The sequence below is a fragment of the Falco rusticolus genome, chromosome 3 (assembly GCF_015220075.1).
Source record: "Falco rusticolus isolate bFalRus1 chromosome 3, bFalRus1.pri, whole genome shotgun sequence".
In the NCBI taxonomy this organism is placed as follows: Eukaryota; Metazoa; Chordata; class Aves; order Falconiformes; family Falconidae; genus Falco; species Falco rusticolus.
In genome coordinates this window covers 74,508,811-74,536,759 of record NC_051189.1, presented here as the reverse complement: position 1 = coordinate 74,536,759, position 27,949 = coordinate 74,508,811, and the positions used below count along the sequence as shown (strand labels likewise).

At 40.5% G+C, this 27,949-nt stretch overlaps 2 protein-coding genes across 12 annotated transcripts in view; one reads left to right on the top strand and one right to left on the bottom strand.

Moving 5' to 3' along the window:
- Positions 1 to 18,018, top strand: part of LOC119144357 (poly(rC)-binding protein 3-like) — a 61,227-nt gene extending 43,209 nt beyond the window's left edge. For 3 of the 11 annotated variants that reach the window (XM_037379623.1, XM_037379618.1, XM_037379624.1), the window contains one exon: positions 17,131 to 18,018. In XM_037379623.1, coding sequence (XP_037235520.1) covers positions 17,131 to 17,195 — 65 coding nt within the window. In that variant the 3' untranslated portion in view covers positions 17,196 to 18,018. The other 8 variants (XM_037379614.1, XM_037379613.1, XM_037379619.1 and 5 more) reach the window with 7 other exon arrangements.
- Positions 14,043 to 25,929, bottom strand: ZNF830 (zinc finger protein 830). The gene is made up of 10 exons (XM_037379625.1): positions 25,764 to 25,929; positions 25,499 to 25,598; positions 24,389 to 24,509; positions 23,796 to 23,829; positions 22,244 to 22,455; positions 21,814 to 21,904; positions 21,084 to 21,147; positions 18,024 to 18,104; positions 16,628 to 16,704; positions 14,043 to 14,725 (listed from the first exon to the last, which is right to left on the bottom strand). Exons 1-10 carry the CDS (start codon positions 25,883 to 25,885, stop codon positions 14,542 to 14,544), a joined length of 1,086 nt encoding a protein of 361 aa, XP_037235522.1. The 5' UTR covers positions 25,886 to 25,929; the 3' UTR covers positions 14,043 to 14,541.
- Between the last annotated feature and the right edge of the window lie 2,020 nt (positions 25,930 to 27,949).

Below are 27,949 nucleotides of genomic sequence, written 5' to 3'. Positions count from 1 at the left end.
ACAACCTACAGCTCTTCTGTTTAATATTCTTTGTAGCAAATATAAGTCACTTCCATAAGCCCTGTAATCAAATAAAAATGTGTTCCCTCCTTTAACCCTTAAGGATATGTTCTTCTCTTGGTGTTCAGGGATTCCCCACACATCGAGAGGAGAATAGACCCCTTCATTTTTAGTTGCACAAACACCATATGGCATGCATCTGGATCTCAGAAGATAACAATTTAAGATCTTCAAGACAGCTAAAGCATGCAAATAAATTAATGCACTTATTAATGGAGTTGCAGTGAGCTGCTCACCAGAGACAGAAACTCTAGTGAACAAACCTCTGTTTGACTCACTAGAAAAGCCTGTGAACTCTTACACTTCTGTTTATTGCTGTTTAATGATTCTTTTGATGGAATGGGATATATATCTGAGGTCTTTTAACATACCTTTGCAAAGAAGAAAACTTCTCAGCATATACCATGGATACTCTTATCTATACCCTGTGAAACCAGAAACAAAATACTTTCTTCCTGTTGAATTTCTAGATAGAAGTCATTTGTTACCATCATCTACAATAAACCATCATATATTATTATGTACCATGTGTTGAAACTGTGTTTAGATGAAGTGACTTCATTTGTAAATGAAGACTCTTAAAGTAATGTATAATAAATTAAGCTCTAAGGTAACATAGGACATTAAGGTGACTTTTTCATTTTAAGAAGTGACACTGTTCCTGATTTCTTCTTTCACAAGAGAAACTCCTGTCCAGTTAGGTGCCAACACAGCAGCAGTGCTAGTTCGCAGTCACACTGGAGGAAGAACTGAGAAACTTTCAGCCACCAGGGAGGTCTGCTGTAGCTGGGGTTAAGGTGCTCAGGCAGGTTTCTGAGAGGCAGAGCTAGGCTGCTGCTGCCTGCGCACACTGGAACCAATTTCAGTGTCTGTCAGTCCTAAATCTGCCACAAGTACTGCTGTCTCTTTTATAGATGTTGGCATGAAATAAACAGTGTTGGGGAAGAGCGGAGTACAGTGCCTAGACTATAGTCTGGTATGTCAAAATAATTATAATAAATAAAAGCCATATAAGCATTCAGGGTAAGGTGAACTTTTTCCCTCTCCCCCACAAAATACGTCATTCTCATGAATTTGGTTTCCAGGGCCAGTATTTCTGCATAAATCAATGTCTAAAAGCAGCATAGGATGTAAAAAATAGTACCTGTCCAGTGTCCTGAAACGTTCTGTGTGTATCTTTAAACTAGCCTCCAACCAAAGCTGCCATCTATAGAATAATTTATCAAATTGTTTTAAGACTTTTATTGTAATCTGGTGTCAAATATGTACATAACATACTCTAAATCATAGATATATAAATACATTGATACAATAAGACAGATTTAAATCTTTCTAAAGTATTGTTTTAATTCTGTATTGATTACCTGAGTGCTGACCTCTGTATGAGTAGAATGTGTCCTAGCTTGTTTGCAGTAGAAGTGTCTTTTTTTTTTTTTTCCTGTAAAATCTTCTGTCTCTTAACTTGTCTTCACTGTAGTAACTGGATTTTCATTATCCAATTCCACCTTCTAGCTTTCATTAAGAATGAACTGCAGTTTAGGTTTCCTGTGTAATATGGGACTTTGGATTATAAATGAATTGTAGCCAGAAGCACTTGCTCCTTGTTGAAGAGCAGTTTCCCAAAGGTATTTCTTTACCGCCTTTTTGACAAGAGGTTCATTCACCGAGCTAACAGCACCACCAAGCCACACTTGAGCTTTATTTCTTTCACTAGTTTGGGGTAATGCAGGATGGGGCCTTTGGTGTGTATATTCATCTAGTGTAGGTCTTCAAAGGGACAGTGTAAAATTGGCACCATGAAAATTTTGCATGAAGGCTGCCTCATCCACTTTCATATCCAACTTTGTTGCATCTACAATTGGTTTGGGAAACTGCCGTTGTCACAGGGCAGCCGACAGCTAACCTGACATACTTTTACCTTATGTGTTACCATCAGTAATAAACGTGAAGCAGGGCAAATTATTGCTTTAATTGTACCTGTGTGAGTACATCAGAGCACCAGGGAGTTTGAGTGGCTGCTACCAACACCAGTGTTTAACCTGTGGGATCTATTCTCCCTGCTAGTGCAGGAAAAAGCTCACACTTGAATACCCCCTGTGTCAGTAAGGATTTTTTTGTTCTTGTTAAATGCAAGGCAGGCAAATTCAGAGTCACCAAAACACCAAGTCCTACATTATCTTTCTATATGCCTCCCTCCCAGAATAATACTGATTTAGAAATACAAAAAAAATCCAGTAATATAATCTGCATAAACTGAATTTCTCAAAACCTACTAAGGTATCACCATGCAACTCCAACACGCCAAGTCGAGGATATACCCTGGAGTTGCATTCACTGATTCAGTATTATTGACGTAAACCCCGCTGCGCAAGTACATTGCAAGTAGCAAGTAGCACAGCTAACAGCACAAGGATGCTCTTCCCTCTGCAAAGAACTACTCAGCTGTGAGGTTAGAAAAATTCTGAACTGCTCATCCATGGGGACAGATGAACACCACAGGGTAGGAAAACCAAAGCTTTACCTCCCACAAACGGGTCTGCATTTCATGCACTCACCCTCCTCCCCTCCCACGTCCTCAGAGAAGATGTGCGCCTTCTAACTTCCCAGCAAAAGCCACCAAGGAGTTAATACTCCAAAAGCCCTCTTTCTTTTGTGGGGAAGAGAGGACCTGCTGCTCAAGTGTTCCTCCCAAGCTCAGACGCACTTCAGGTATCCTTTAGACTCACCATCAGCAGCACTGCTTTGGGAGGCTTTAATCTAGCGTCCCCATCCCCTATATAGCACTGGTCAAGCACTTGCATCCTTGCCCTTGCGCAATGCAGCCAGGCCTTCTGGCCCTTGCCTTTCTCTGGCCATAAATAATAGACCAGGGGCTGTTACTCTCAAAACTGCATGTAAGTCTAAGTTGAGGAAAAGTAAGGCTCTTCCAAGCCCAGAGTAGGGCGACCATGCTCCCCTCCCAACCTCTAGCCTGGCTACAGCTGCTCTCTTAAGTCTGCACACCCAGCCCCTGGCACCAACAGCGACCAGCACAAATGCTGTGCTGGGAAGCTTCCCCAGGCCTGATGGGATTTGTGAGAAAGTGGTAGGTCCTCTGCCAGACAGGTCCTCTGCATGGCCGGCCGGCTGCTCACTGGCACGCCACGCTGGGAGGGAGAAGCTGGAGCAGCTCCTCAGCTCACTCCCACAGAAAGCTCAGGAGCCTGGCAAGTAATTACTGAAAAAAAACCCAAACTTAGAATTAATGCACATGTGACTGCAGCTAGCAAAGATTTTCTCACCCGTAGTCCTATTTGTTTGATAGGCTTCCCTGTCTCCCAGCTGGTCACACGTGAAATGCACCCTTGAAATTAGTATTTAGGTTGTCCGCTGACCCAAAAGCCAGCGTACAAGCTGCAACAGATGGCAAGGGGAGGAATTACCTAGGTCAGGGGTCCTCAAACTACGGCCCGTGGGCTGGATACGGCCCCCCAGGATCCTCAATCCGCCCCCCGGTATTTACAGACCCCCCTGGCCAGGGGTTGGGGGGGGAACCCAGCAGCCGCAGATGGCTGCCTGCCACTGCATCCGCGCGCCGGCCCCCTGGTTAAACAGTTTGAGGACCCCTGCTCTAGGTAAACATTTTGCCATCTGAAAAAAACCCCGTATTTTTGGAATGACTGTATTTTAACGTCTAAAAATGTAGAGAAAAGTCCAAGTGCACGGGCCAAACTCACCTCACGTGCCGATGGGTGGTTAGATTAAAATGAAGGTGGTTTGATACCTACATCCTCCAAGGAGCCTGTCATTGCCTTGGGCTCAGAGGTTGGGCTAATCTGAACTTCCTTGTGCTGGCGGGGCCTGTCTGACAATGTGTGTGTTGTATCCATGCAGTACCTTGTCTGTTAGCTGGTAAGCTCTTCTATGTTCACTGTAACCACTGCCACAAGCTCAGAAAGGATGCCACTGCTGTGGAAGCCGGGGTGTATTTCAGTTTACCTTTTTACTAATTTCCTTATAATCAGATTGCATAAATATTTTGTTGTGATTTAAAAAAAAAAAGAAAAAAAGTCTGGGAAAAGTACAAACTGAAGTGAACACACTGGCTAATCAGGTTTGTTTTATATGAAAAATGCACATTGATCTCAGTGAACAAAATGAAAAACTAACTTTCTTAAAAAAAAAAAACACCAAAAATTTATGCCTTAGATGGAAGCAGCAAATCATTGCTCAGTCTCCTCTCATCCTAGCAAAATGACAAAGGGTACTACTCATGTCACAAAATTGACCAATTGAAAAAATCAGCAAAACCCCCCGCGTCCCCCTTTCAAAAAAAACGTTAATTTTGAAAAGCAAAATTCACCATACCAGTGCTGGGGAGTAAAATTCATAGTTATTTTAAGTTTTCTTTTCAGTTTCATTTTTTCCATCTTTTTGCCATTACCCACATTCCTTAATTTCTTTTTTTCATGTGTAAAATGAACTAGCAACCCCCGCAACCTTTTTTTTTTTTTGAAAGAACTGTAGAGTCTCAGTAATGTTTTCACCATCAAATCATGAAAAACCCTTTTGTTATTTCTCTTCTTTAACACATAACATGTTCCTCCTTTGACCCTCATTTTCCCTTTTTTTCTCTCTCCTCCCTCTCCCTCCCACTCGTCTGTCCCCCTCGTCCACTGATCTAATCCTGCCCTTTTGTGGTTGCTGTCCTCCCTCCCTTCATCCCTTCCTCCTCCTCCTCCTCCTGGCCCCACCACCCTGGCTGGACCCTCCCAACCTGTTTGTTCCTCTTCCTCTCTTCGTTTGCAGCTTAGAGATGGCTAAAGTCAGCACCCAGACCGCTTCCGTCACGACCCCTGTTGACCTCAACATGAACCTCTCTCAGTCTGCCACCCCTACCTCCACCCCCACCTCCATGGCCGTGCTGGCGGCCGCCTCCGCCGTTACCGTCAGTACCCCCCCTCCCCTACCAACTCTGCCAACCACCCACTATGCCGTTCCTGTCTCCAGTCTGCTTGGCATGAAAACTGTCCCACTCCTGGCACTAAATGCCGCGGCCGCCGCGGGGGCCACGGGGAGTTTGTCCGCTTACACTGCCAAAATTCCTTCGACGAGCGGGGTTAAGAAATCTGACCGCCAGAAGTTTGCTCCATATTGAAGGGATGAGACACAATGCAAGCTTTGCCAGCTCTACCAAGAGTCTGTGGTAGATCCTAGTTACCAAGGAAACAATACGGCATCTTTTATTTTCTGTTAAATTGCTAGTGTTAACTGTTGCCGACTCAAGTCGTCTTCCGCTCTCCATAACGACTAACACCCGGGCACCACCTACCAACTAGTTCCAACAGTGGGCAGGCGCCGGCCTGGGGCCTTCGCCCCACCAGTGCCATCCCTCCGCCAGGGCCGGCCCTCCAGCAGCCCCGCAGGGTTGCCCCCACCCCAGCAAGGAGACACCTGGAGAGGAAGAAAAACATAAACGAGGCAAAATTTTGACAGCTGGTTACTCCAGCAGTGCTGCCTGGCATATAAATATACTTAAATCCATTTGAAGGGATCCCTCCAACTACAGAACATTTTTCTATGGCAAACTGGCACCTCTGATGAATTTCTATATGGCTAGAACCTGCAAATCTGCCGCTTCTGATGATTGTTAGTGCCCCTGAAATCCCACGTAACGTGCTGGCCCCCTTGGTCATTCTGCTGCTCTCAATAGGCCTGAAGACTCCTGTCTTCCCTGCCCCAACACCTGCCTGCAAGCAGGATATAGGGGCTACAAAATACCAGAACCTCAGGTACTTCTGCGTACAACAAATGAAGCTTTCTGGTCTGACCAGCTAAATTATAATTATTGGAAGACAACAATAAAAAAATACCAGGCACCTGTGCCTTTGCACTTCATTCTTTTAAAGGGTGCAACAATTTTCCTCTGGTTTGGAAAAACATGATTTTAAGAACGCCACTTTAGGGAGGGAGAGTAGGCTTCACCTTTTACACTCGACATTTTACTCTCATATATACTGACAAAGTACTTACTTCTGTAAGTACTTAGTAGTAGGTACAAATCAGACATGTACAGTCTCTACTCTGGTACGCCCTCCCACATATACTTTGTTCAGCCAAAATGAACATTCTTTGTTAGGTTTCTGTATAAAATACATCCCTATGTAACTCACTGCTAATCATGCATTCAAAGGTTGCTAGCTGAACAGATAGCATCCCTTTAACAAGAACTTAACAATGTTCAGATTAACTAAAACCAGAAATCTAGTTGCAGCCAAACCAAAGACAGCTGGGTGATGTAATGGCTGGTTGCTAGCTGTTGGAACTAGTTTTTAACTGCATTTTCTGTTTGTCCATCCGCCTTCTTTTTAATTTCTGTTGCATAACTCAGTAATGCAATATTTTCCTCACCACTTCCAAATCCAGAATCCCATTAGCCCGCCATGCTCATCCACTTTGCACTCCTTGGACACAAAGCTTTAACAATTGAACTGTATTCAGTGCATTTTAATATAAACTAAAAACACAATGCAAATGCAATACTTTTTAAAACATGGTATTTCAAAGTGTGTTATTATTATTGTATAGGGCTAAGTACTATCTCAGTATTTTGTGTCATTTCTGTATTCTGTGGGCTTTTCCTCACCTTAGTACCTTTGCACTAAGTTTTGTCACTGTAACCATTTGTAGAACTGCCATTGTTACAGTTTGCACTTATCCAGAAGGGGGTTTTGGTTGGTTTTGTTGGGTTTTTTTTTTTTTGGTTGGTTTGTTTTGGGCTTTTTTTTTGTTTGTTTGTTTGTTTGTATATAATGAAGGAAAAACTGGAAATAATGCAAGGTACCTCAGCTATTTTAAAGCTCTAGAAAACTGCTGTAAAATTGTTCTGGACTATTGTAACTGTTTCAATAACTGACACTTCAAAAAAAAACAAACCACCAATCTCTGTGTGAGAAAACTTGCCTGCATTGAAATGCTGTTCTATGCTGGTTGTACTCAAGTGTTATTTTTTTAATAGTGAGAAGATTTTTTTTTTCTTTTTTTTTTTCTCTTTGCCTTTTTTTTTTTTTTTCTTTTCCTCATTTTTGTTCCTACATTTTAGGCTGTCTTCAGAAGTTACTGGCCTGGGGGCTCTGTAATGTATCTCATCATGCCCTAGTGCATTAGCCACCAGACAGGACTTTTCCAAAGCCCCATGAGACAATGCTTTCTATGGACTAATCTACAGAGGAGTTTCTGCCATTTCTAACTTTCTTATTATTCTGAGACATCAAAAGAAAATACTTCCTTTACTCTTTAAGCAACTGTGCTTCCTAACTCTTGTGTTGCTTTCATTACTGTTCCAGTTTTAACACTGTTGTGGCTCATAACATAAAGCAAAGAAAACTTATTTTTGGGGGTTAATTTTCATTGATGTTCATGCTTTGGCTAATCTGTATAAAAGCATGGGCCGTTAGTGTTCTAAACCACTGTATTCAGCTAGAGACTTGACAGTAAATTAAATGAGACGTTTTTATAAATAAATTTTTTTCCTGATTTAAAAAAAAGACGTGGTAGCTTTGTGCATACAACTGTTGTGTTGTTTAAACTTTGTTCTTTGTAACCAAGTTGCTAATTTGTCATTTGAGAAACACTATTTTATGGATTGTCAAACTAAGATCATAGACAAACTGCTTGTTTTCATTAACAATTAAAGGTTTCATATTATCATGTTTAAGGTCCCAGTGCTCATTGGGAAAGAGTGTAACAACTGTGCAATACTAGCAACGTTAGAAAGTACATTAACCCATTGTCAGGGATGATAAGTCTTTTCAGGATTAGATAAAGCCAGACTGTGTAATTAGTAGAATAAGCATTTCTGCAAAACCTTGTTCATTTTTTAACAAAGTTGCTCTTGGAGAACTTCTTGCACTGCATAGAAAAGAGAACATGGCTTCTTGCTCAAAGAAGCCACTGGTTTGTATCTCTCTTGTTTTCCCATACTGACTGTAAGATCAGACACTGGGGAAAGAAAAGCAAGAACAAAAGAACAAACTTGGGTACCAAGTACATTACTGCTCAGACCCCTCCTATTCTCCCATTCCCAGCAGCACCGTTCAGAGAGGCTTCTAGACAGCATCTTTCACCCCTCCAGGAAACTAGCCCAGCTGGGAGGATGATGACAATTTGCATTAAAAAGGGTGAATGGAGAGCTGGCCCAGAGAAGTGTTTCATCCTGCCCTGACACTCTGCTTGAGCCATTCAGCTCCTCCTTTCCATCTGCCAAAGTTATCTCTTCACACAAAAGTGAAAGAAAGGGGCTGGCCCTGAGGTGTTGCTGCATACAGCGCTTCTGGCTGTGCTCTGGCCCCCTCTCCCCGTAGGGCATTGGCAATACTTTTCATGTTTATTGCTTTATCCTCATGAGAAAGCATGAGGTTTTGGCAGTGCAAGCGAGTAGCATCTTTAACGACGTGAAACTAATTCTACAACCTCCATCCCTACTCTGCTAAGGTCTATACTTGTCTCCGGGTATTTAGCTTGGGTTCCCAGTTCCCCTTACTGCTCTGGCCAAGTACTCACGGGGCATATCGATATTTTTTTTCCATTGACTCTAGGGTACAGCGAGCTCCTGTGTGTCTGGGTCATGAGACTGAGCCTGGAACTATGATATGACCAAGACGTGGCAATCTGTAGAAGTCAACAGCTTCTTCAATACAGATGCAGCCACACAACTCTTGACAATAAAGGCTGCCAAGGAAGATGACAGAATGCATCACTGCATCCCAGCACTCAGGAAGCTTTACCCAATGTTGAATTAGCTATTCCAACCATTAGGTTAGAAGAACTATAGTCTGTAGTACTAACCTTGACAAAATTCTTTGTTATTATTACTTAGAATACATTTATATGACTTAAAATACATTTTAACTTCTGAGTCTTTAAAGGAGAGCTGAAGCTGCTTTCACAGCAGAGACCTGCATACTCTTTCATTTCCTAAATGCAGACTCTAAATTTCCTCAACAGCAAAAGCGATTTCTTTGGCTAGTGTAAATGAAAAAACAACAGCAACAACAATGCCAACAAAAAACCAACATTATTGCAGCTCAGCAGTAAGTAGGTCAAGGCTTTGCTCTCCTAGTAAAGCTGCTAGGCAAAGGGCAGCAGCAGCTCTGTCACATAAGAGCATCTTTCACATTAACAATTCCCATATGCCTTGCAGAATTGGCTAGAAAAGACTAGGATTTAACGAAACTAGTGCAGGGGCACATCTGTGTATGGAATAAGGAGAGATAAAATAAAGACACATGGACAAAGGAAGGAAAAACCGAAGTCTCTTGTGAGAGGGCTTTTGCAAAAAATACAGGCAGGAATGCGGTAAAATCTAGGCTGAAGACTCATTTTAATTTAATTATTTTAGTTGGAAAATATTTCTGAATGAGAAGAAAAAGTTCCTGGATACTTTTAATATACAAAATGGGCAAACAAAATACAAGAAGGTACATCTGGAGGGAGAAAAAAGAAAAGTAAAAAATAATGTTATCCAAGATAGAAAACTAAACCACCCATGCCCAAAGATAGCTAAGAGAAAGCATGCACTTGATATGAAAAGGTCACTGCCCACACAACTGTGAGTTTCCAAATGAAAGATAACAGAAGTTCTGCAGCTTTCACATCATGAAATCGGTATCAGAGTTCTGGCAAACATCTCAAATTCAAGCAGCTCTGTTGTGTTTCTCAAATGAAACAAACAGAAAGTACGAATGCTGGCTGGAATATTCAACCAGAAGGAAAACCAACAGAGGTATTCAACCACATAACCTAGTCCATTGCTATTAGCAATGTGTTTTCTGTTCTCAGACACAGCCAGAAGGCATCTATGGGCCCCGAACTGCGTGTTTGTGCCAGTCAAGGCTCCTAGGAAGCTAACAGCATAAACCTCACTGGTTCCATGAATGTAGGCACCTGGCAAGTGCCTCGGCCTCACCAGGCTGCATGGGCAGGGAGTTTCTCTTGAGATTTCACAAGACAGTCTTAAAGCATGCGCCGAACCTTCCCCACCCAAACTCGCAGAAACAGAAGCATGCCTAGTTTTTGCATTTTTAAGTATCAAAGAGTATTGAAAACAAGAGTGCTTGTCTGAGATGGGAGAGATACCAAAATCCAGTTTCTTCCAGAGCCTCAGTCTCAGCTGAATGTATTTCAGCACTATTTATGTACTCGGAACAGGACCTTCCCCTTCTTGGGCAAGTGCCATGATTATTGAACAAGAAAGTCACATATGCATACTAATTCAATCATTTTACAGTGGCACAGCTTCTACAGGAAAGACTGAAATTTTTAGGCTGCTCAACTAGATCACTGGAACTGCATGTTCAAAGGGGACAGCATAGAGAGGAGGGATTTGAACAAAGATCTCTTATATCCTCTGTAACTGCTGTAATCACCAATTATGCAAGGTATTAGTCCCTCTGCTATGTTTTTGGAGGAAAGACCTGGTTTAGACGTCTGCATAAGGAAATTGCTTGCATTTCTTTCCACAGCTAACAGGCCAGGATAGTTCTACGTGAAGTGATGAACCTTCATTTGAAGATCAAATGAAGGCAGATACTGAGAAACTGCTTCACACCAGAAAATTTCAGTGTCTTGTTCTGAGCAACGCTTTCTAGGGAAACAAGTACATACTGCCTTTCTTGCTACTGAAGTGTACCTCCTGCTTGTTTCCAGGAAGGAATGCAGTAATGTTGATTAACTCAGTTTCTGCATCAATGCATGTGTCCTGTCACTCTCCAACTGGCATGTGTCTCAAGACAGTAGCTGAAATGAAAGAGAAGTGTCAAATTCACCTGATGGTACCTAACAATCGGAAATTCTGAAACATTATATACTCACAATGTAGCTTCTAATGACACCTATAGCATGATTCCTCTTGGCTGTATGTCCAATTCCTAGTGCAAACTTTCCTGATTATAAGAAAAAAAAAAAAAGTCTTTATAAGTGCTGAAAATACTCCAGTATTAGAACAGTCCTCATTAGAACTATTTCTAGCTCAGTGTCTTTTAAGATGATGAAATGCAGAGAATTACAGTGGCATGCAATCAGCAAAATTTTTCTCTCCTCAAACTGAATTTATTGGCAAGGGGCCTGACCAAAGCTAATATTAATGTTCTTTTTAATTGATATTTGTAATTCTGAAGCAAAATTTTAAGTTTATATGCTTTAGTGGAGGAATGACAAACAATCATGTTAGCAAATCAGAACAATGTTTTGTTTGTTGTTGCTATTTTGGTTTGGTTGTTTCTGCGCAATCACTTTTGGGCTCCTCTGTACCAAATACAGCCCTTTTTCCATATCTACTTCTAAGTCATGACCGCAGCAGCTTATTTCTTCCATGGTAGGAGAGAAGTTAGCACACAGATTATCGTCTGTGATTGACTGCACTTGCCAGAGAACAGCTAGCTACCAACAACAGGCAGCTGCAGTTTGCTGCTCCCTGCAGAGCTGCTAGTTAAAACTCCATTGCAAACATGCACGCACACACACATTTTGGTCCTGGAAGTCACCAGTTTCACAACCACTGAGCTGGGGAATCACAACAGTTTTTTGGTGGCAGGAGATCCACAGTTCTTAAATTTGGGCAAAACTCAATTATTCTATCAATAAATAAGGATTACAAATGCTAAGTTTTCCCCCTAAATTCTGATTGTGTTTTCTGGAAACCCTGGAGATCAGAGAATTACAATATTCTTCTCAATTCCACTGTGCCAGAGATTAAAATTTTGGTTTTAATAATGGCTATGGACAGAGCTAGTTATTAGGACTACTTTCATCTTTATTGTTTAAAAACAGAATTCCAGAAAATTGAGAAGTTAGAAATTAAGGAATTACAATTTTTTAAAAACAATTATTTCCTCTAGTTAATCTTCTAGCTGAATACCTCATCAGAAACCCATAAAATTGTTTTCTAAAACTGACCACAGATTTAAATATGAATTAATTATGCCTATGTTTTTAAGACACATTTACCTTGATAAATTAGCTTCACCATTCAGTAAAGTTGGGATAATTCCCTCTTCCCCTTTACAGCCATGCTACAACCACTGCTAAAAAGCAGGATGATTTATTGACTTCTTGACACAACAGCACATGCACGTCAATGTAATGTATGAGGCAAATAGCAAAGTCACTCCTATCTCTTCACAAAGCTCTCTAAAAGCTTTGTTTCGGATGCTGAAGAAACATACAGTTGCACACAATAAGCTGTATAAAACTTGTATACAACACTATTTGTGCATCTGTGAGGTTCCTCCAAAGAAAAAAGCACCAACTCCTAACCAACCAAGAGGGACCAATGCTGGCAGTTACTTCCTCAGCAATACATACACACATTGGCTTGTCCACCATCTTTACTCTCTCAACGGAAGTCATGGAAGGATAATGAATAGCGTGATGAGTGATCTGGTGTTTACTCTTGCCATCTATTCCTACTAATTAAAACAATGGGCTGCACTGGTTTTGGATTTGAATGAAGAAGCTCCCTGCACTGTAGCTAAACTCACTGCCTTTAGCTTCTAACCACGAGGTATCTCTAAAGAGGGCAAGTGAATGAAAACAGCTAAACTGTTTTAATGCTCAGTTCCTTTCCTATTTATCAGCAGCTGAAACCGTGATTTGCAGACTGATGTGCAAAGTGAAACTAAAGTTACAGATATATGCACAAAATGGAAGTGTAAGTTATAAACTCAGAGGTTAATATTTTTATATTGTAAAAACACGTATGTCCATGACTATCAGTAAAATCTCAGTTTAACCACCTGTTTCTCTGACATTGAAGCCCAATGCAGAGAGTGGTTCTAAAGTTCAGTTTTAACAAGCTAGTATGTGTTGGTGAGTGAGTTTGGTGAAAAGCAAAGATAAGCAGAACTATTAGAAATTTAGCTTAGTTCTTCTCAGAGTGAATTTGGGAGGACTGTCTTTTGGTTTGTTTTTTTTTAAAAAAAAACAAACCCCAAAAAACAGTCCATCTGTTAATATTGTACCACACTCTCAGCTGAAAGTTCTCTTGATAGCGATAAATGCATCTAGAGCTCTTTAACTACAGCATGACAGGTACCTTATACATTAATATTCAAATGTTTCACGCTATAGGAAGACATTTCCAGGTCTGGCCCAATTAAATTTTCTCCAACTTACCAAAACTTTAATTATTTGTTTCAATACTCTCTGAACATTTCTGTATTTCAACACTCTCTGAACGTTGCTATCTCAACAACAATACTAATGCATCTAAGACTGCAGTGTTATGTCAAACATTTTAGCAATAACAGCTACTTACACTCATGGTTATTGAATCAACCAAAACACCAACGGCTGTAAACCAGCATATGTGAGCAGGAATAAATGGATGCACCAAACTGCTTGAATTTTGACAGCTTTATAAATATAAAGAGCTGAATCCAAGGATCATGGAAAAATCAAACCACACACTTTTCCTATTTTTTCAGAAGTCCTCAGCAAATTTGAAATGTTTTAAGATTGGCAAAAGTAAAAAAATACACTCTGGCTGGGGGAGGGGGAGGAAAAGACACTTACCAAAGCTCAAGGTAGTTCTGCTTTCTATGTCCTAGCCTTGTCAAGTCCATCAGTTCTTGATTTTACTTCATCTGTGTTTATCAGAACAGAAATCAATTTTAGATGCTCTGTGCCTAAGATATCTTAAGAAAACTTCTAGTATTTACAGCTAGAGAAATGATTTTACCTCATCAGTTTCCAGTGCAGTACCTCCCTCTCTAGCATTCTGTCACCCTTTAATGTAGCTAGGCAAATATGTAAACATTGTGTTTTCATCCCTCTGGTTCAAGAAAAGTGAGGTATGCTACACTATGGCTGCGCTAAACAAAACAAAATACTATGAAGAAAAATACTTAGAACTGCCTATGGCACATCACAGTGTATATACACTGTGGAGAAGCTGTAGCTCAACGTTTCTGAGCTTGGTCCTTACACAGAGAAACTGTAACAGATCCTGAAAAAAAAGGTACATATTTTATTGGGAGCTGGGGCAACAGATGGAAGAGCACTTAGAAATTTTAAGATAACATATATGTGTAATATTTTCCTTTCCCTAACCCCCCCAATCTCAGAAAACTCTATAAGCTATCACTTTTGCAAGTAATTTACTTCTATATACAATAACCCAAGTCTCAAAATGACCAGATAAGATATATCTAATCTTCCAAAACCTTAGAGATTCTTCAGTTACTTATTAATTCTATTAAAAAACCTCTGGTAGGAAACAAATAATTTTAATAGGAAAGATGCATTCAATATTGTAAAACATTTGAAATATACAGTTTTTACAGCAAGTAATACACCACTGTAGATCTATAAAGATTTTTTTTAATACACTTGGCTCTTTACCACCACATGATCCTCTTTAAATAAATATTTAACAAAAGCATTTCACTTCTAACAATGGAAGTAACATCACGGGAAGATATTATCAACCATGATGCAGAAATGCTACAACAAAGCCCCTTTCACCCGCCAGTCTTGAGACAGCAAATCCTGCAATTCTTCTTCGTCTTCGCTACCAATAGCTTCATCCTCTTTCTCTTGTGTTGCTCTTAATCTCATGGCTTCCTTTAACTTCTCCTTCATCAGATCCTGGCGGTTACGCAAAAGCTCAACACGGCGATAACATTCACTGTTGAAAAGTAAACCACCTATTAACACTTGTGGCCTTTCCACATTAACTATAATTTCTACAGTGCTGGATTTTGCTTCTCCGACTTTGGATGAAGCAAGCTCCACAGTTTCCCATCAATTAAAAAATAAGCTTTCAATACGCTAGCGTACTTTCTCTGTGTTAATCAAGTGGAAACAGACCAGTGCAGAGAGGTGTGGTCAGTTCTCTTAACAATGAGATCTAATTCAAACATTTAACAACTGCAATACCACCACAAATAATTTTTAAAAAAACACACTGAATCAATATCCACTTCTACACTGGAAGAGATGCCATTCTTTGCTCCACTTACGGTTTTCATAAAAAGATGAGATATCAATCAGCTATCAATTTGATAACTTAGTGGTGGCATCTCTGAAAATCGAAAATCAGCACAAGTGTTCAGATTCTTTATGTGCTTACTGTGTGCTGTTACAAAACATTTTAAGTGAACACAATCCACAAGTTTCCGTTTTCCATTTACTTAACAAGTTCTGTCCTTGAAATATGTTTTATAACAATTATTCTAGCCATTTTAACAGGGTATTTTGTTGAAAATGCTAAGTAATATCAGCCTGATTTGAATATATCTTTCCTTCCTTCATTTCTATTTGCTAGGAAAAGTCAACAAGGAAAAACTATTATCTAGATCCTATTTCCCCTTGTGTTTCTGCAATAGGATTACTTACAGGCAGTCACAGCTGAGTATTTGAAGGCTAAGGAAAACATGAATGTTACTGAAATTAATTTGATTTTGAATTTAATTTGAAGTAGCCTGCACTTAAATACACTCAGAGGACAAAGCTACAAAAGGAGTATTTAACAATTTGGAACTTTTCTTCTGGGGAAAAATAATTGTGGTAACAAACTTGAAATTCTCTACAAATTTCTGAATTTGGTTCTATGTTCTACAGCATCCTAAGCTACTGGGGAAAATGAACGCTCAAAGACAGCCGGGCTTAGCTCAAGCCCTCTCCAAAATCACATGAGCACTGTTAAAAGACATTCCTGTACCACCAAAGCTCAGTTTGAATCCAATGCTGTTGTTACTATATGCTAATTATCTGTAGCACATAAATCTGTCCAGATGGTTTAAGTGTTCCTTTAATTTTTAGTGTCTCCTTTTTGTTGCAAGGTTCATTAAAATCAGAATTCATTTTTTTCTTTTCAGTCACTACCATTGCTATAATCACTGTTAATCAAATGTTAAGCTACATAAAGATGGTGATAATCTGTTCCACTAAGCTGTATTTCAGGTTACTTAAGAGTTTAAACTAATGCTTATCCAACCGCTACAGCTACTATTTCAACAAAATGAACAAAAAAGCCCCAGTTCATGCAATGAAGTGCAACATTCAAGAAAACCTTTAAGTACACTTTTATTAGAAACAAGGAGAGTTAGTCACAGAACAGGAAATTTTCAGTCCAGCAAATCAGTGGTGAAAACACAAATCTTGTTATTAAAATTTTAATTGCAGTACAGAATATCAGACTTTGTTTTTTAGAAGTGTTCACATAAATTCTATATCAATCAGAATTCACAGAGAAATACAAAGGAAGACATTTGAGAGAGGGAATAGGGACAGTTTGTTAAAAGAATTTGCCTACTATTGCTTTACTTTGCCCATGCCTGCTTGCTGTACTTTCAGTGATTCCAGTGCATCCTCTCTTTGCAAATAATTACGTAACTTTGCACCAGAATTCATGCATTTATTAGGTATCACTCTGTAATTTGAAGGAGTCTGTCCTTCAAATATTTAGTGATTAATGACAGGTAATATCACAGAAGAGTAACATTAAAAATGTTTTTAGCACTCTAGTCAAATAGTGACACATTACTGCTGGAGAACAGAAAGTTGGAGGAAAAATTGATCTACTTACATCTGCTCATCAATTTCTCCAATCTGACGATCTAGTCGTCCCTCCTCATCATCTTCTGCCACTATCGCTTCTGAAATCTAAACCAGAAAAGCACTAAGAAAATTCACCTTCATCCTCAATTCCACTGTTGTTCCTTTTTGATCTCTGTGTCTTTCCTTCCTCCCCTCTACCTCCAGTCAATGTCCGTCTCCTATACGTATACTCTCACCTTCACAAAAGACTCTGGAGGCAAATACAGAAAAAATCTGATCTGGTTTAATTTGAAGTAGAAATGTTTTTTCTTAAAACTAAAAGCAGTTTGGCTGCTTTGGGGTTAACCTTTCAAATTTTTCAATATACTACTATTTGAAACTAAGCATAAACAAACTACATGCATCCAAAGTCTGAGGTTGAAATAGGACTATACCCCAATGCCTGGAACTTAACTACACATGCTTATTGAAAGTATTGGTTAAATATTCCCACTAGATCCCGAAGTGTTTCTAATCTGTTATTTTTTTCAGCATATACTTTCTCAAATCTGAATGTCTGGGAGATGCTATGCAATCAATGGTCCACGCATAACTGAGAAGATTCCTTCTAAGCTGAAGAATTATCTGAATGGCTAATGCTAGCAAAATGTATCCACCACCGCTTTTGTATGAACATTCGCTCTGTTTATAGTGCTGACCGCTTTAAAATGAGCAACAATAAATTTTTTTGCACCACTTTTCTTAGCAGCTGACATATAAGCAATTATTTACAATTAAAATTTAAAAACTAGCAAATACTCTAAAGGAAGATTGAGAACACCAGGTATCTTTAGTGACAGTTTGATATTATACAAAAGGGCAGATAAAAACCTGTTTCGGGAAGACTTTCCATGCAATGCTAAACAGTAAAAAATGGAAGTACAAAAAAATTGTGACCAACTTCTGTGTCACATGCACAAAATCTTTTGTCACTTTCCCAAATTTTGGGGTTCCTTTCCAGAACATGTAAATTAATCATAAAACCCAGGTTACCTATACTTTATATGAGTGGTAGTTCGTTCTGTGTTTTTCAAAGTTGAATATGAATATATCTCATCTGATGAGCCCACAATTATGTCCTCTTTGGATACAGGACACTGATCTGAGATATATGCTATCTTATTTAAATACAATTTAACTAATGTAACTAGATATATATCGATGACTGGATCCTGACCAAAAGCTTTTTCAACTTAATTTCCCTTAAGTGGAAAACAGAAGGAACCCTTTGCTCATTTATAAAGTGCATTTAACCACAAACTGCATTGCAACAAACAGCTGAGAAATGCAGATTTCAGTCATTCTGCTGCAGAGCTGCATGAAACTGTTGTTTTCCTTACTGTGTATAGTATTTAGAATCAATAAAAATAGATTCCATTACTTACTGTGTTGACCTGTCGCATTGCCTTTTGAAATTCATCCCATTCTTTGTCCATCTGATCCTTTGGGGCATCAACTTTTCGCACCTAAGGAACATGAAAAAACAAGCTTATTAAAAGTTTATGTCTAGTAACTCTTTGGGGCACTGTAAGACACCTGAGAAATCGGACAAATTACGCTGTGTTCTCAGAAAAGTCAGGTCAGCATGCTTCAGTTTAGCTAATGTATATGAATAAGAGAGTGCAGCTGCACAATGATTTTGGTGGAAAAATCTGACTCTAATCCTGGATTAAAACAACATCCTTGACTGCAGCATTAAAGAATAATTGACTAAGAATGGATGGTGTGGAATGTTTGGAGTCACAGAAGTGACTAAGTCTGTTAATTTGATGGTCTGCAATTTCACTATGTCAGGTGATAACCTTTAAATTCTTCTGTAAACTGCCTGTTCAATCATATATAGTAGCCATCTCACAAGCCAAAAAGCAGTGGATTATTTGCCTTTGGCATAACATAAAATATCAAATGATATTTGTCGCTAGTATGACTAGTGTTAAGACAGTCTGACTATATTTCAGATCTAGTCTAATTTTGTTGGCTAACAGAAGAAATAGTACAGCTACATACCAATTTTTAACAACATGCAAAGCTTATTCTTCTGTGGTAGGTGGCATTAATTACTAAGAGAAGACTGAAAAAGTAGTAGCTGTAAGAATTCACTTAAGATCTACAACTAAGGTAATCAAAACTCTGTTAAAAACAAGCAAATAAACAAGATAATCTACCTGTGTGACCAAAACTTCCACAATTCAAGACTGGAAGATGTGGTACATAACATGTGTTAGATGACAGATTATGCCTGGCTCTGGACTGGGTGGAAACTAAGCAGTTTCAACAGAGTAATTCATGACACCATCTTTTTGCATTAGTTTTGTTTTTTCTTTATTTGTTCCTCTCTTTTGGTAACACATCAGTCATCATGATGGTAAAGACAACAGTTTGGTACATTTTATTCCTGAATGATTATACAAAATCCAGTAGTATGAATTAAGTTTGTAGAATAAATTAGAAGCTTCCAAGCAAACTACATACTGGGAAGTAATAGTCATCATTTCATTTTCTGTTCTGTGATTATTTCTATCATATGTGTATGTACTGTGTTATTACGCATTGTGGTTGTCTTTTGTAATTCATAATTATTTGTATTTCTTACAATAAATTTAAACACTAAAGATATTATTTTTCCTTGAAATATTTATCTAATCCAGAATTTATATGCTTTACAAATTACTAATGTAAAGAATTAATGTTTTTCACACCCACAATATCCCTTCCAAAGGCTCACTGTTAATTCTGAAAATAATTATTTTGTGTATGAGTCCAGCAAAGAATCACTGCAGTCATCTCAGTATAAGCAATGTCACGAATATTTTCCTTCCCCTGCATATTAGCTAAATTTAGAAAGGGCTGATTAAAAAGAAAGAGCACCTGCAAGCAATTCAAGGAAGAGCTTGTTGGAAAATGTATCCACTTGTAGATTTTAGTAGCCAAGGCGATGACCAGAACAAAAAATCACTAACCCATGTTCTCAGAGATATAAGCAGATTCTCCTTTGTCTGCTAGGCAATCCTGCTTTGTACAAGCTTCCGAGCTCATGGTGAAACTAATTATTTGAAAAATTTAACACTCCAGTTAGTCATATGCAAAAGAAAAAGTGTGGCTTTTTCAGCTACATATTTCAATGTTCAGAATGTCACTATTCAAAACTATTCACATATGCCAGCACGTGGGCATGAGTGGTGCCTAAAGAACCTTGCCAGAGCAAGAGATACCAAAAGCTTGTAATTGGGACAGTGGGACTAACAGAACATAAAGCAGCATTATTTGGAAGGTGTTCAAATCAGAATTCATGGCTCAGCCTCACAATCCAATTTAAATACACCAGCAGCCTTCTACAGTGTGAACAATATGGAAAATACTCCAGGAAAATAGAAAAGACTTTGAGCCTACAACACTATTATTTCAATAAACAGAGCAGGAAAGCCATCAAATCTGTGGGAAATTTTACAAAACAAACAAACGAAAAAGCCCCAACAGCAACAAAAAGGGTTTCTAATTCAAATATCAGTATTTATTTTGGTCATCATTTGCTACTGTGCAAGTAGTATGAATGATTCTGATCCAAACGTCAAGATTTTTAGTTGTGTTTTTTTGAGATGCATGTTGAATGCATGCATTTCTTTTCCGAGCACCAAAAAAATCCACAGTGGTAGAAGACAAGAGGGCTGAAGACCAAGTTCAGTGTTGTAATATGCCAGTACTAGAGATTACAGCGTATGCCACAATCTAGCTATTTTCACTCTTAACAGGATGTATAGCATCAGTCACATAGAACACTTTTCAACAGGATCTTTCAAAGGACATTACAGAACTATTGTTACATCCTTAATTCCAAAGCAGAACTGGATACACAAATTAGGTGAAATGCTTTTCCTGGGGTGACTCAAAAGAAATAAAAGTAACAGGTGGACTGTTCAAATCTCAGTCCAGCATTTCAATCAACAAATAACACTTCTTCAGTCTTCTTTAAGAGCCACAAAGGAACCACAATCAAAAGTATCTTCCGAGAGTTTAACAAGCTTTTCCCACCCACCCCCATCCCTTTTTGTATTTTCTAATTAATACAGAATGAACGGTTCAAAGCTGTGACAAGGCAGGTTTAGACTGGACATTCGGAAGCATTTCTGTACCAAGAGGGTGGTCAAACACTGGACCAGGCTTCCTAGAGAGGAGGTTTATGCCCCATGCCTGTCGGTGTTTAAGAGGCATTTGGACAACGCCCATTAACAACATGCTTTAACTTTTGGTCAGCCCTGAACTAGTCAGGCAGCGGGACTAGATGATCGCTATAGGTCCCTTCCAACTGAAACAGCCTATTCTATTCTAAATAGTTCATTTTCTTACATTCTGATATGACTATTACCTGGAAAAGCATCCCTACTCCTCAGAAAGCATTACAACTGGCAGAAATAAATCCAGAAGCACAAAAAGATCATATGACTTACTTTTGCATCCACTTCAGGATCATCAAAGAAACCTTCTGGCAAAGCTTCAGCCGTGTTTTCTTTCCTGAAATGATTGACTACTATTATCCCAAGTTAACACTTTACAACCTGCTTTATTGTAGAGTTAAAAATAGTCGAGAATAAAATCCATAATCTTGTAGAAAAGGACCCAGAAACAGAGCCAGTTCTTTATGCCCCGAGTATTACCTACAACCATCAAAACTTTCTTCTTCAGCATGGTCTTTCCTAACTTAAGAGAAACTACACAGACAGGTCTAAATCTCACTGTCACAACAGGAGCTTAGGTTTCTTAAACTATTCTTTCCAGTGCACTGAGTACCCAAACATTTTAACAGCACAGTCTGTACTTTTGAAAACCTAAACCACTGTCTAAAAAGTGCTCAAGTGAAGTGAACCATTACTATAGAACAAGCAAATGGTTTTCTTTAAACTGTTAAAGCAGAGGTTGCCATTAAGCTTCCAAAGTATCTTGCGTTAAAATTTCCAAATAGAGATGTCTGACACTGTATGGCATTGCTCCATCTCTTATCCTACCCCTATTGTATGAAACACCTGTCTGAAATAATGCTAGATGCTACACACACACAAACTATGCAGAATACAAGTTGACAACATGACATATTTCTAAGTGATCACTGTCTGTATTTCCTGGAAGAGTAATGTTTATTTACAATTCCCAAATCCATCAGTATTTGATTTGACTGCTTACCTTTCCACTATCTTCTCCTGTATCTCTGCTTTCTGTATGGATCCTGAATGGGAAACTATAGGAGCGGCTGTAGTTTTGCTGTCAAAGAAGTCTGTAAGAAAGGACAGAAGCCTATGAACAGAAAGAACAACTGTTCAAGCTTCTTCATAAAATTCTGACTAGACAGGAATTTCAAATAACACCTTATAGAATCAAGGGAAGAACAGCCAGACATTATTTCACATGACAACCTCAAACAATTAGAACATAAATCAGTAAGCATGCCAAGAAAACACCACGCAGTAACAAGCCATCAAAGAACCTCCTTTCTCTGCTTCCAACGTTACACACCCTAACCAGCTAACAGCAATAATTAGAAAAATACATGAAAACCACTCCATCATCACAACACAGCTTCTCCTTACTGAATCACTATTTCAGTCAGCGTTACCTGCAGGCAGAGAATTAGCTACCACTTCTTGACTTGGAGGTGTAATTTCAGCGTTATGCGTAGCAGAAGATTTGTCTGATTGATCTTGTTCTTCCTCTTCATCATCATCATCATCATCATAATTTCCTGACAATAAACTGGGACCTGGATCCTTTGAAAGCTTTTCATTTGCACTATCCTGCTCCATTTCATCAAAAAAATCTGCTGGTAGCCTAGTAAAGAACACACAACATAACTATTTCAAACTTCACACAGATCAGTTACAGTCTACCATACGAAGCCTATTCAATCTGTGAGCAATATGATTTTTTGGATAGTGTGCAACACCCTAAACCACACAGCTACCGATGTAACCACTCTCTGAAGGCAGCACATACTTGCTGCTTTCATTTGAAGTTTCCCAGAAACGCTCAGGTTAATTCTGAGAACACACTTCAGTTCCATTTCTGTATCTAAATACTGAATATCAGAAACATTAATAAAAATATCCCATAACAAAGCACATTGGGAGGAATGGCAGCTTAGGTAATTCTATGTCCGCAAAGTCATTTGCATCAGTATACCTACTGTGAACACATTAAATACAAAATTCATAGTTCAACGGCCACACTAATGTCATGTAAACCTTGATAACCTTCATGTATAACACAACTACTTGTTTTGGATACCTACTACTGCTCATAACTGCAGCTTAGAAGAGACACACAGGCTCAGCAATGAGAAAACCCAGATTTGCTTAGAATAGCTGCAGGCCTCCAAGCCAAACATTTTTCCAGGTTATATTTTAAAATAATCATACTGATCAGTTTAATAATGAACAAACAAACCTCTCAACTGTTAATTTTGTGCACATACTCAGAAGTTTTACAAGGTAACAACACATAGTATCTGTGCAAGACAGTAACACTTTATCCTGTGAAGAAGTGTACAGGAAACCTGCAGGCCTCATGTGATACCTAACAACCACATAAAGATGTCCAAATCCCTTCAGAAATCTTTAGTGGCAGTAAGATGTTTAACCCAATCTCTTGAAGTCATTTATATTTGCGAGAGTTCAACTGCATGATATGCATTTACAGGAATTTTCAGTAACAAAAAAAAAATCTTTATAAAGATATGTTGATGACATTTTTTGGTGGTTTTTGTGAGCATCATTCAAATGTACAATTCAATATACATTCTAAATTTGTCTTAATTTCAAACTACCATCTCTTCTGCAGTATGCTAGCATTAGACTGCATGCCACAAGCTAGTTATTTTCACTCTAAGAAACTGTGTAATGCCACCACGTATTAATCCTTAAAGGTCCGATAGCGACAGTAAAAGAATTCCTGTTTTGTCAGAAACACTATAGTTAATACCAGATTTTCTCATCTGCACTGAGGAAGATGCTGCCATGTTCAGGAACATACACATTAGAAAATTAACAGGGATCTGCTAATCCTGATCTAAACCTTTACCCTTGGCTAGGAAGGAGAAACAAGGAAGAATAGGGTGAGAATGCAGCAGCTGGTACATAATAAGAAACTCTCATGTAGTAAGACCTACTTACCCAGATGTAGATGTATGTGGCTTTTCATCTGTACCTGTATAAAACCAAGAGTCACTTCTTACAATCGGTGCTTTTAAAAGAAATATCCCTCAGACAGACTCCTACTATAGCAGCAAGTTCACAAATGCACACCCAGATAGATAAGATTTCATATATTTACACGATTAGTAGCATCAAGGGAAAAAAATTAACTATCTTTCCTGTAGCATGAACTTTCATACCTGGTTTGAAGTAAACCAGTAGCTTGATCCCACTGAAAAGGAGTAACACCACTTCTGGGCAACCGCTTCTGCTGTTTAATTTACAATCTTTCTGGTTGTTTGGACCACGCCCACAGCTCCATGACCTAACTTAACCCAATAACCCAGATGAAAACTAGGTAAGCTACCAAAAATGCAGGTTTTTCTTGACCTGTGAACTCACAGAGAAAGAGCAAGGCAGACTTTTTCCCTTTTCAGTAGCAACAGGCTGATACTAACTCAAGTCTCACGCATCCACACTCACTTCCATGAGAAAAAAACAAACCAAAAACATTCAAGATGTAAAGTGGCTAGATTCTGGCAAGTGCTTGGTAAGTATTTTTCTCTCCTTACCTTTTATTCTCTTTAACTCTGTGTTGTCTGTATCAACAGTTTTTCTCTTGACAGGATGAGATGATGTGCTAGCAGCAGAACCAGTTGCTGTCTGCTTTGTACCTTTTAATTCCGCAACTCTCTGTAGGGAAGTACAAAATCCAGCAAACTGTCCTAGCAGGAACTTCTGGATTGCAGCTTAAAATACAGTGCTTTTAGAACAGTTTCTTAAAGCAAGTCAATATCTTTCTACAACAAGAGCACTGAAATAGACATCACGGATACCAAAACAAAGACCAATGTTCCTGTCAACCTCTTCTTGAATGACGTGACATGGGGGCAGAGGAATTGACACTTGCACAAGGGAGGCTATATGAGTGAGAAAGGAGACTAAGATCAGCGACACTTACAGCAGTAAGACACTGTAGGAAGGATCAGGAAAACTGGACCTATCCTAAGATCCTGGAATATTAAGCATCTTAAAACACAGCTGTAGTATTAAAGACATTAAAGTCACTGTGCCTTGCAACAACCATCTACTCAGTATGCAGCAATGAACTAGGAACCCCTCTGTTCTTTTGGTCTTTTCCTCATTACTTGTCTCTCAGTTTCCACTAAGAAGCGGCAGCAGAATTTAAAGGGATAAAAAAAATCTGATTTAAGGTTGCAAACAAGTTACAAGCTCCCTGAAATTGCTTCACAAATTCTTTATTTTTACTGCTAATTTATAAAGAAAAAGTAACACATTTTCTTAACCATGTGTAAGCTGCCACTTGATAACATACAGGTGAAAAAGCAATCCCAAGGAGGGTTTACAAGTCGGGGTCGCAGACAAGTGACAGTTGAAAGTTGTCGCTAACGTGGAAATAGCTTTACTTCAGAGCACGCCCCTTAGACACGGACCGTTCTCTCAAGTGCTGCCCTTTCAACGGGTACACAGGTTTCAAGAAGAAAAGGCAGCTCCGACATTCAGGCTAGTTCTGACACGACTCTCTCCTGACAGATGCTCAGCGGTTACCTGTCAGCGCGCACCCCGCAAAGCGGGTGCCCTGGAGCCGCCCCGCTCCCCCCCGACCCCCCCCAGCGCCGAGCCGCCCGCGCCGCCCGGGCGGGAAGCCCCCGGCCGCTCACCTCACGGTGCTGCTTGCCCAGGGCGTGGGTCTGCCACAGCAGCTCGCTCTTGACGGGCGCGTTGCACAGCGTGCAGCTCAGGTGCCCCAGGCTGTTGTACGTACCGGCCGCCGTTAAGGGAAGCAGGGCGCTGCGGCACGGACCCCCGCCCGCCCCCCACCGCCCCGCAACGGCCACCCCCTCCCACCCGCCGGGCCGGGCCGGGCCGGGCCGGGCCAGCGCCCGCGCCCGAGGAGAGGGCTAGAGCGCCCAGTGCCGAGGATATTTGGCGAAGGGCGAGTCGATCCGCTTCTTTCCCGCGTTCTGCCGCTGCTTCTCCCGCATGAGGCGCCGCAGCTCCTCCTGCCGCACCTGCTTCCGCCCCGCGCCCACCCCGGCCGCCGCCATCTTCCCCCGGCGAGCAGAGCGGCGGGGCGGGGCCGGGACCCGAGTGACGCTGCGGCCCCGCCCCGCGACGGACACCGGATGGGCGGGGCTCCTGGTGGGCGGAGCTTCGGCTGGGGGCGCGGGAAGCGGAGCCCGGCCCGCCCGCCCCCCCCCCTCTCCCCAGCCCGCGGGGGAGGCGCAGGAGCAAAAGTAAGGTGATGGCAGCAGAGAAGCGGAAAAAAACCTTGGGCTTGATCAGGGTCTTCAGTAGTTAAAGCCTCTGGAGCACCGTCGGAACTAGCCAGGCATGGTACTGCAGCTGCGGGCCGCGTCTCTGAATAAATGCCCTTAAAAGTGCCGCAAAAGCCACCCCCCAAAATAAGTAAAAAATAAACAAGAAACCCAGTACACCCCGTACGTCCCAACCGGGAAAAGTGCTTCTAAAAAACAAAAACAGAAACGGCTTTTCTTGAAGCTTCAGCTCACGGCCAGTCAGGGTGACACCGCAGGCGCCACCCCCCCCTCCCGCCCTGGCGGTCCCCCCGCTGGAACAGCCCGCACCGCACCCGCACCGCGGCCACGGACAGCAGGGAACGCTCCGCATTTTATTTTTGCTTTTTCATTTATGAGAGTACAATAATATAACTAAAAAAAACCCTCCAGCCCCAAGTTCCACGGTGTTAAAACTCCACTCCAAACGACAAGTGCCCATTACAAGTCAAAGAAGCGTTACTCCAGGTTTACAGGGACACTGCCTTCAGGAGGACCCGGTCACAGGCGACACGGCTACAACCAGGCTGTGTTTTCCGCTGTTCCCAGAAAGCAAGCTGTCCCGCGGCTCCAGGCCCCGCGGCTCCCTGAACGGCGGATTTAGTTCGTCTCCCACCAGCCTGCAGGAGCTGCGGGAGCAAACGGGGCAAGGAAGCGTCTAATTCCACTTCCACGTTCGTCAAATGGCCAGAAGGCAAAGCAGAGGTGGGGGGGTGGGGGTGGGTGTAAACGCAGCCAGAGCAACACAGCAGCTGGAGGAAAACGATGGGGTAAGTGCAGCCATGAGCGCCTTTGACATGAGCAGGGCAAGCGGCTGGGGTGAGGAAATGATTCAGTCGCAAAGTATCACAGTACATCTAGAATACAGCATCAGTGAGAATGCAGATCTCAATCTTAAGCTGTATTAACGTTTACAAATACTGGATAATATGTTAAATCTCTTCTTCCTTCCCCTTTCTCCCACAGCTGTGGTCTGCTGCAATTTCGAAAAGCACAGGAGTTTGCTTTTACTGAAATTTAAGGCTATCATGAAAAAATGAAGTGTAGGACCCCCCTTTCCAAACCAAGTATAAAAGTCAATCAACTCCAGGTCTTAGATAACTCTAAACGCAACCATCCATTTTCCAAAGTGAATCAACACATTTTTGTATTTGGAAGACAGAAAATTTTATATTCCAAAAGCTTGTTTTCAATATACAGACTTATGTCCTAGAAACCAAATATTCCGATACCGTGAGTTACCACCATAAGGTAACTTCAGCTGAGGACACCCACCCTTTGCTGAATCCAGATGTGCTGGTGGGCGAGGTTCATCATCATTCTCTTTGCCTCAAAGTACCTGATTATCAAAAGATCTGCTGTGGAACATAGGAAAGTTAATCCACCTGGCTTTGAGACAGGCTGAGGATTTACTCACACAAGCACATCTCAAGAAGCAGCAGTTTCTGGGAAGGTGTGCTGGGAAGACGATGTCTGCCTATAGCCTTAGTGTTCTCATCCAAGAGAGAAAAATGCAAAGGAGCAGCAGAAACAGACACAGTCTTAGCCATGACCACAGCTCCCAATTCTCTTCATGGACACAAGATGATACTTAACAGACATGCACCTGTGAAAGTTCAGTACATTAGAGGACTTACATTTGAGAGGGTGAGGATCCTTTCCATTACAGGAAAGCAGGTAATTTTGCATTCCCTGAATTAAGCAACAATGTTGCTGGTGGTTTAAGAGTCAGATGAATCTGGTCTAGAAGCAGCACCAAGCTAGGTAGGGTTTCACAAAAATAGCTACAACCAACTCTTCCTCCTCCTAATCTTG

Bases quoted from the DNA above. Each gene is read 5' to 3' on its own strand.
- ZNF830 (XM_037379625.1), bottom strand. From the start codon at position 25,885: ATGGCGGCGGCCGGGGTGGGCGCGGGGCGGAAGCAGGTGCGGCAGGAG. The intron at 25,599-25,763 runs ATATCCTCGGCA...GGCGGCCGGTAC, and splicing joins ATCGACTCGCCCTTCGCCAA to GTACAACAGCCTGGGGCACC. The intron at 21,148-21,813 runs GTAAGCAGTCAA...CAATCATTTCAG, and splicing joins CAGGAGAAGATAGTGGAAAG to GAAAGAAAACACGGCTGAAG.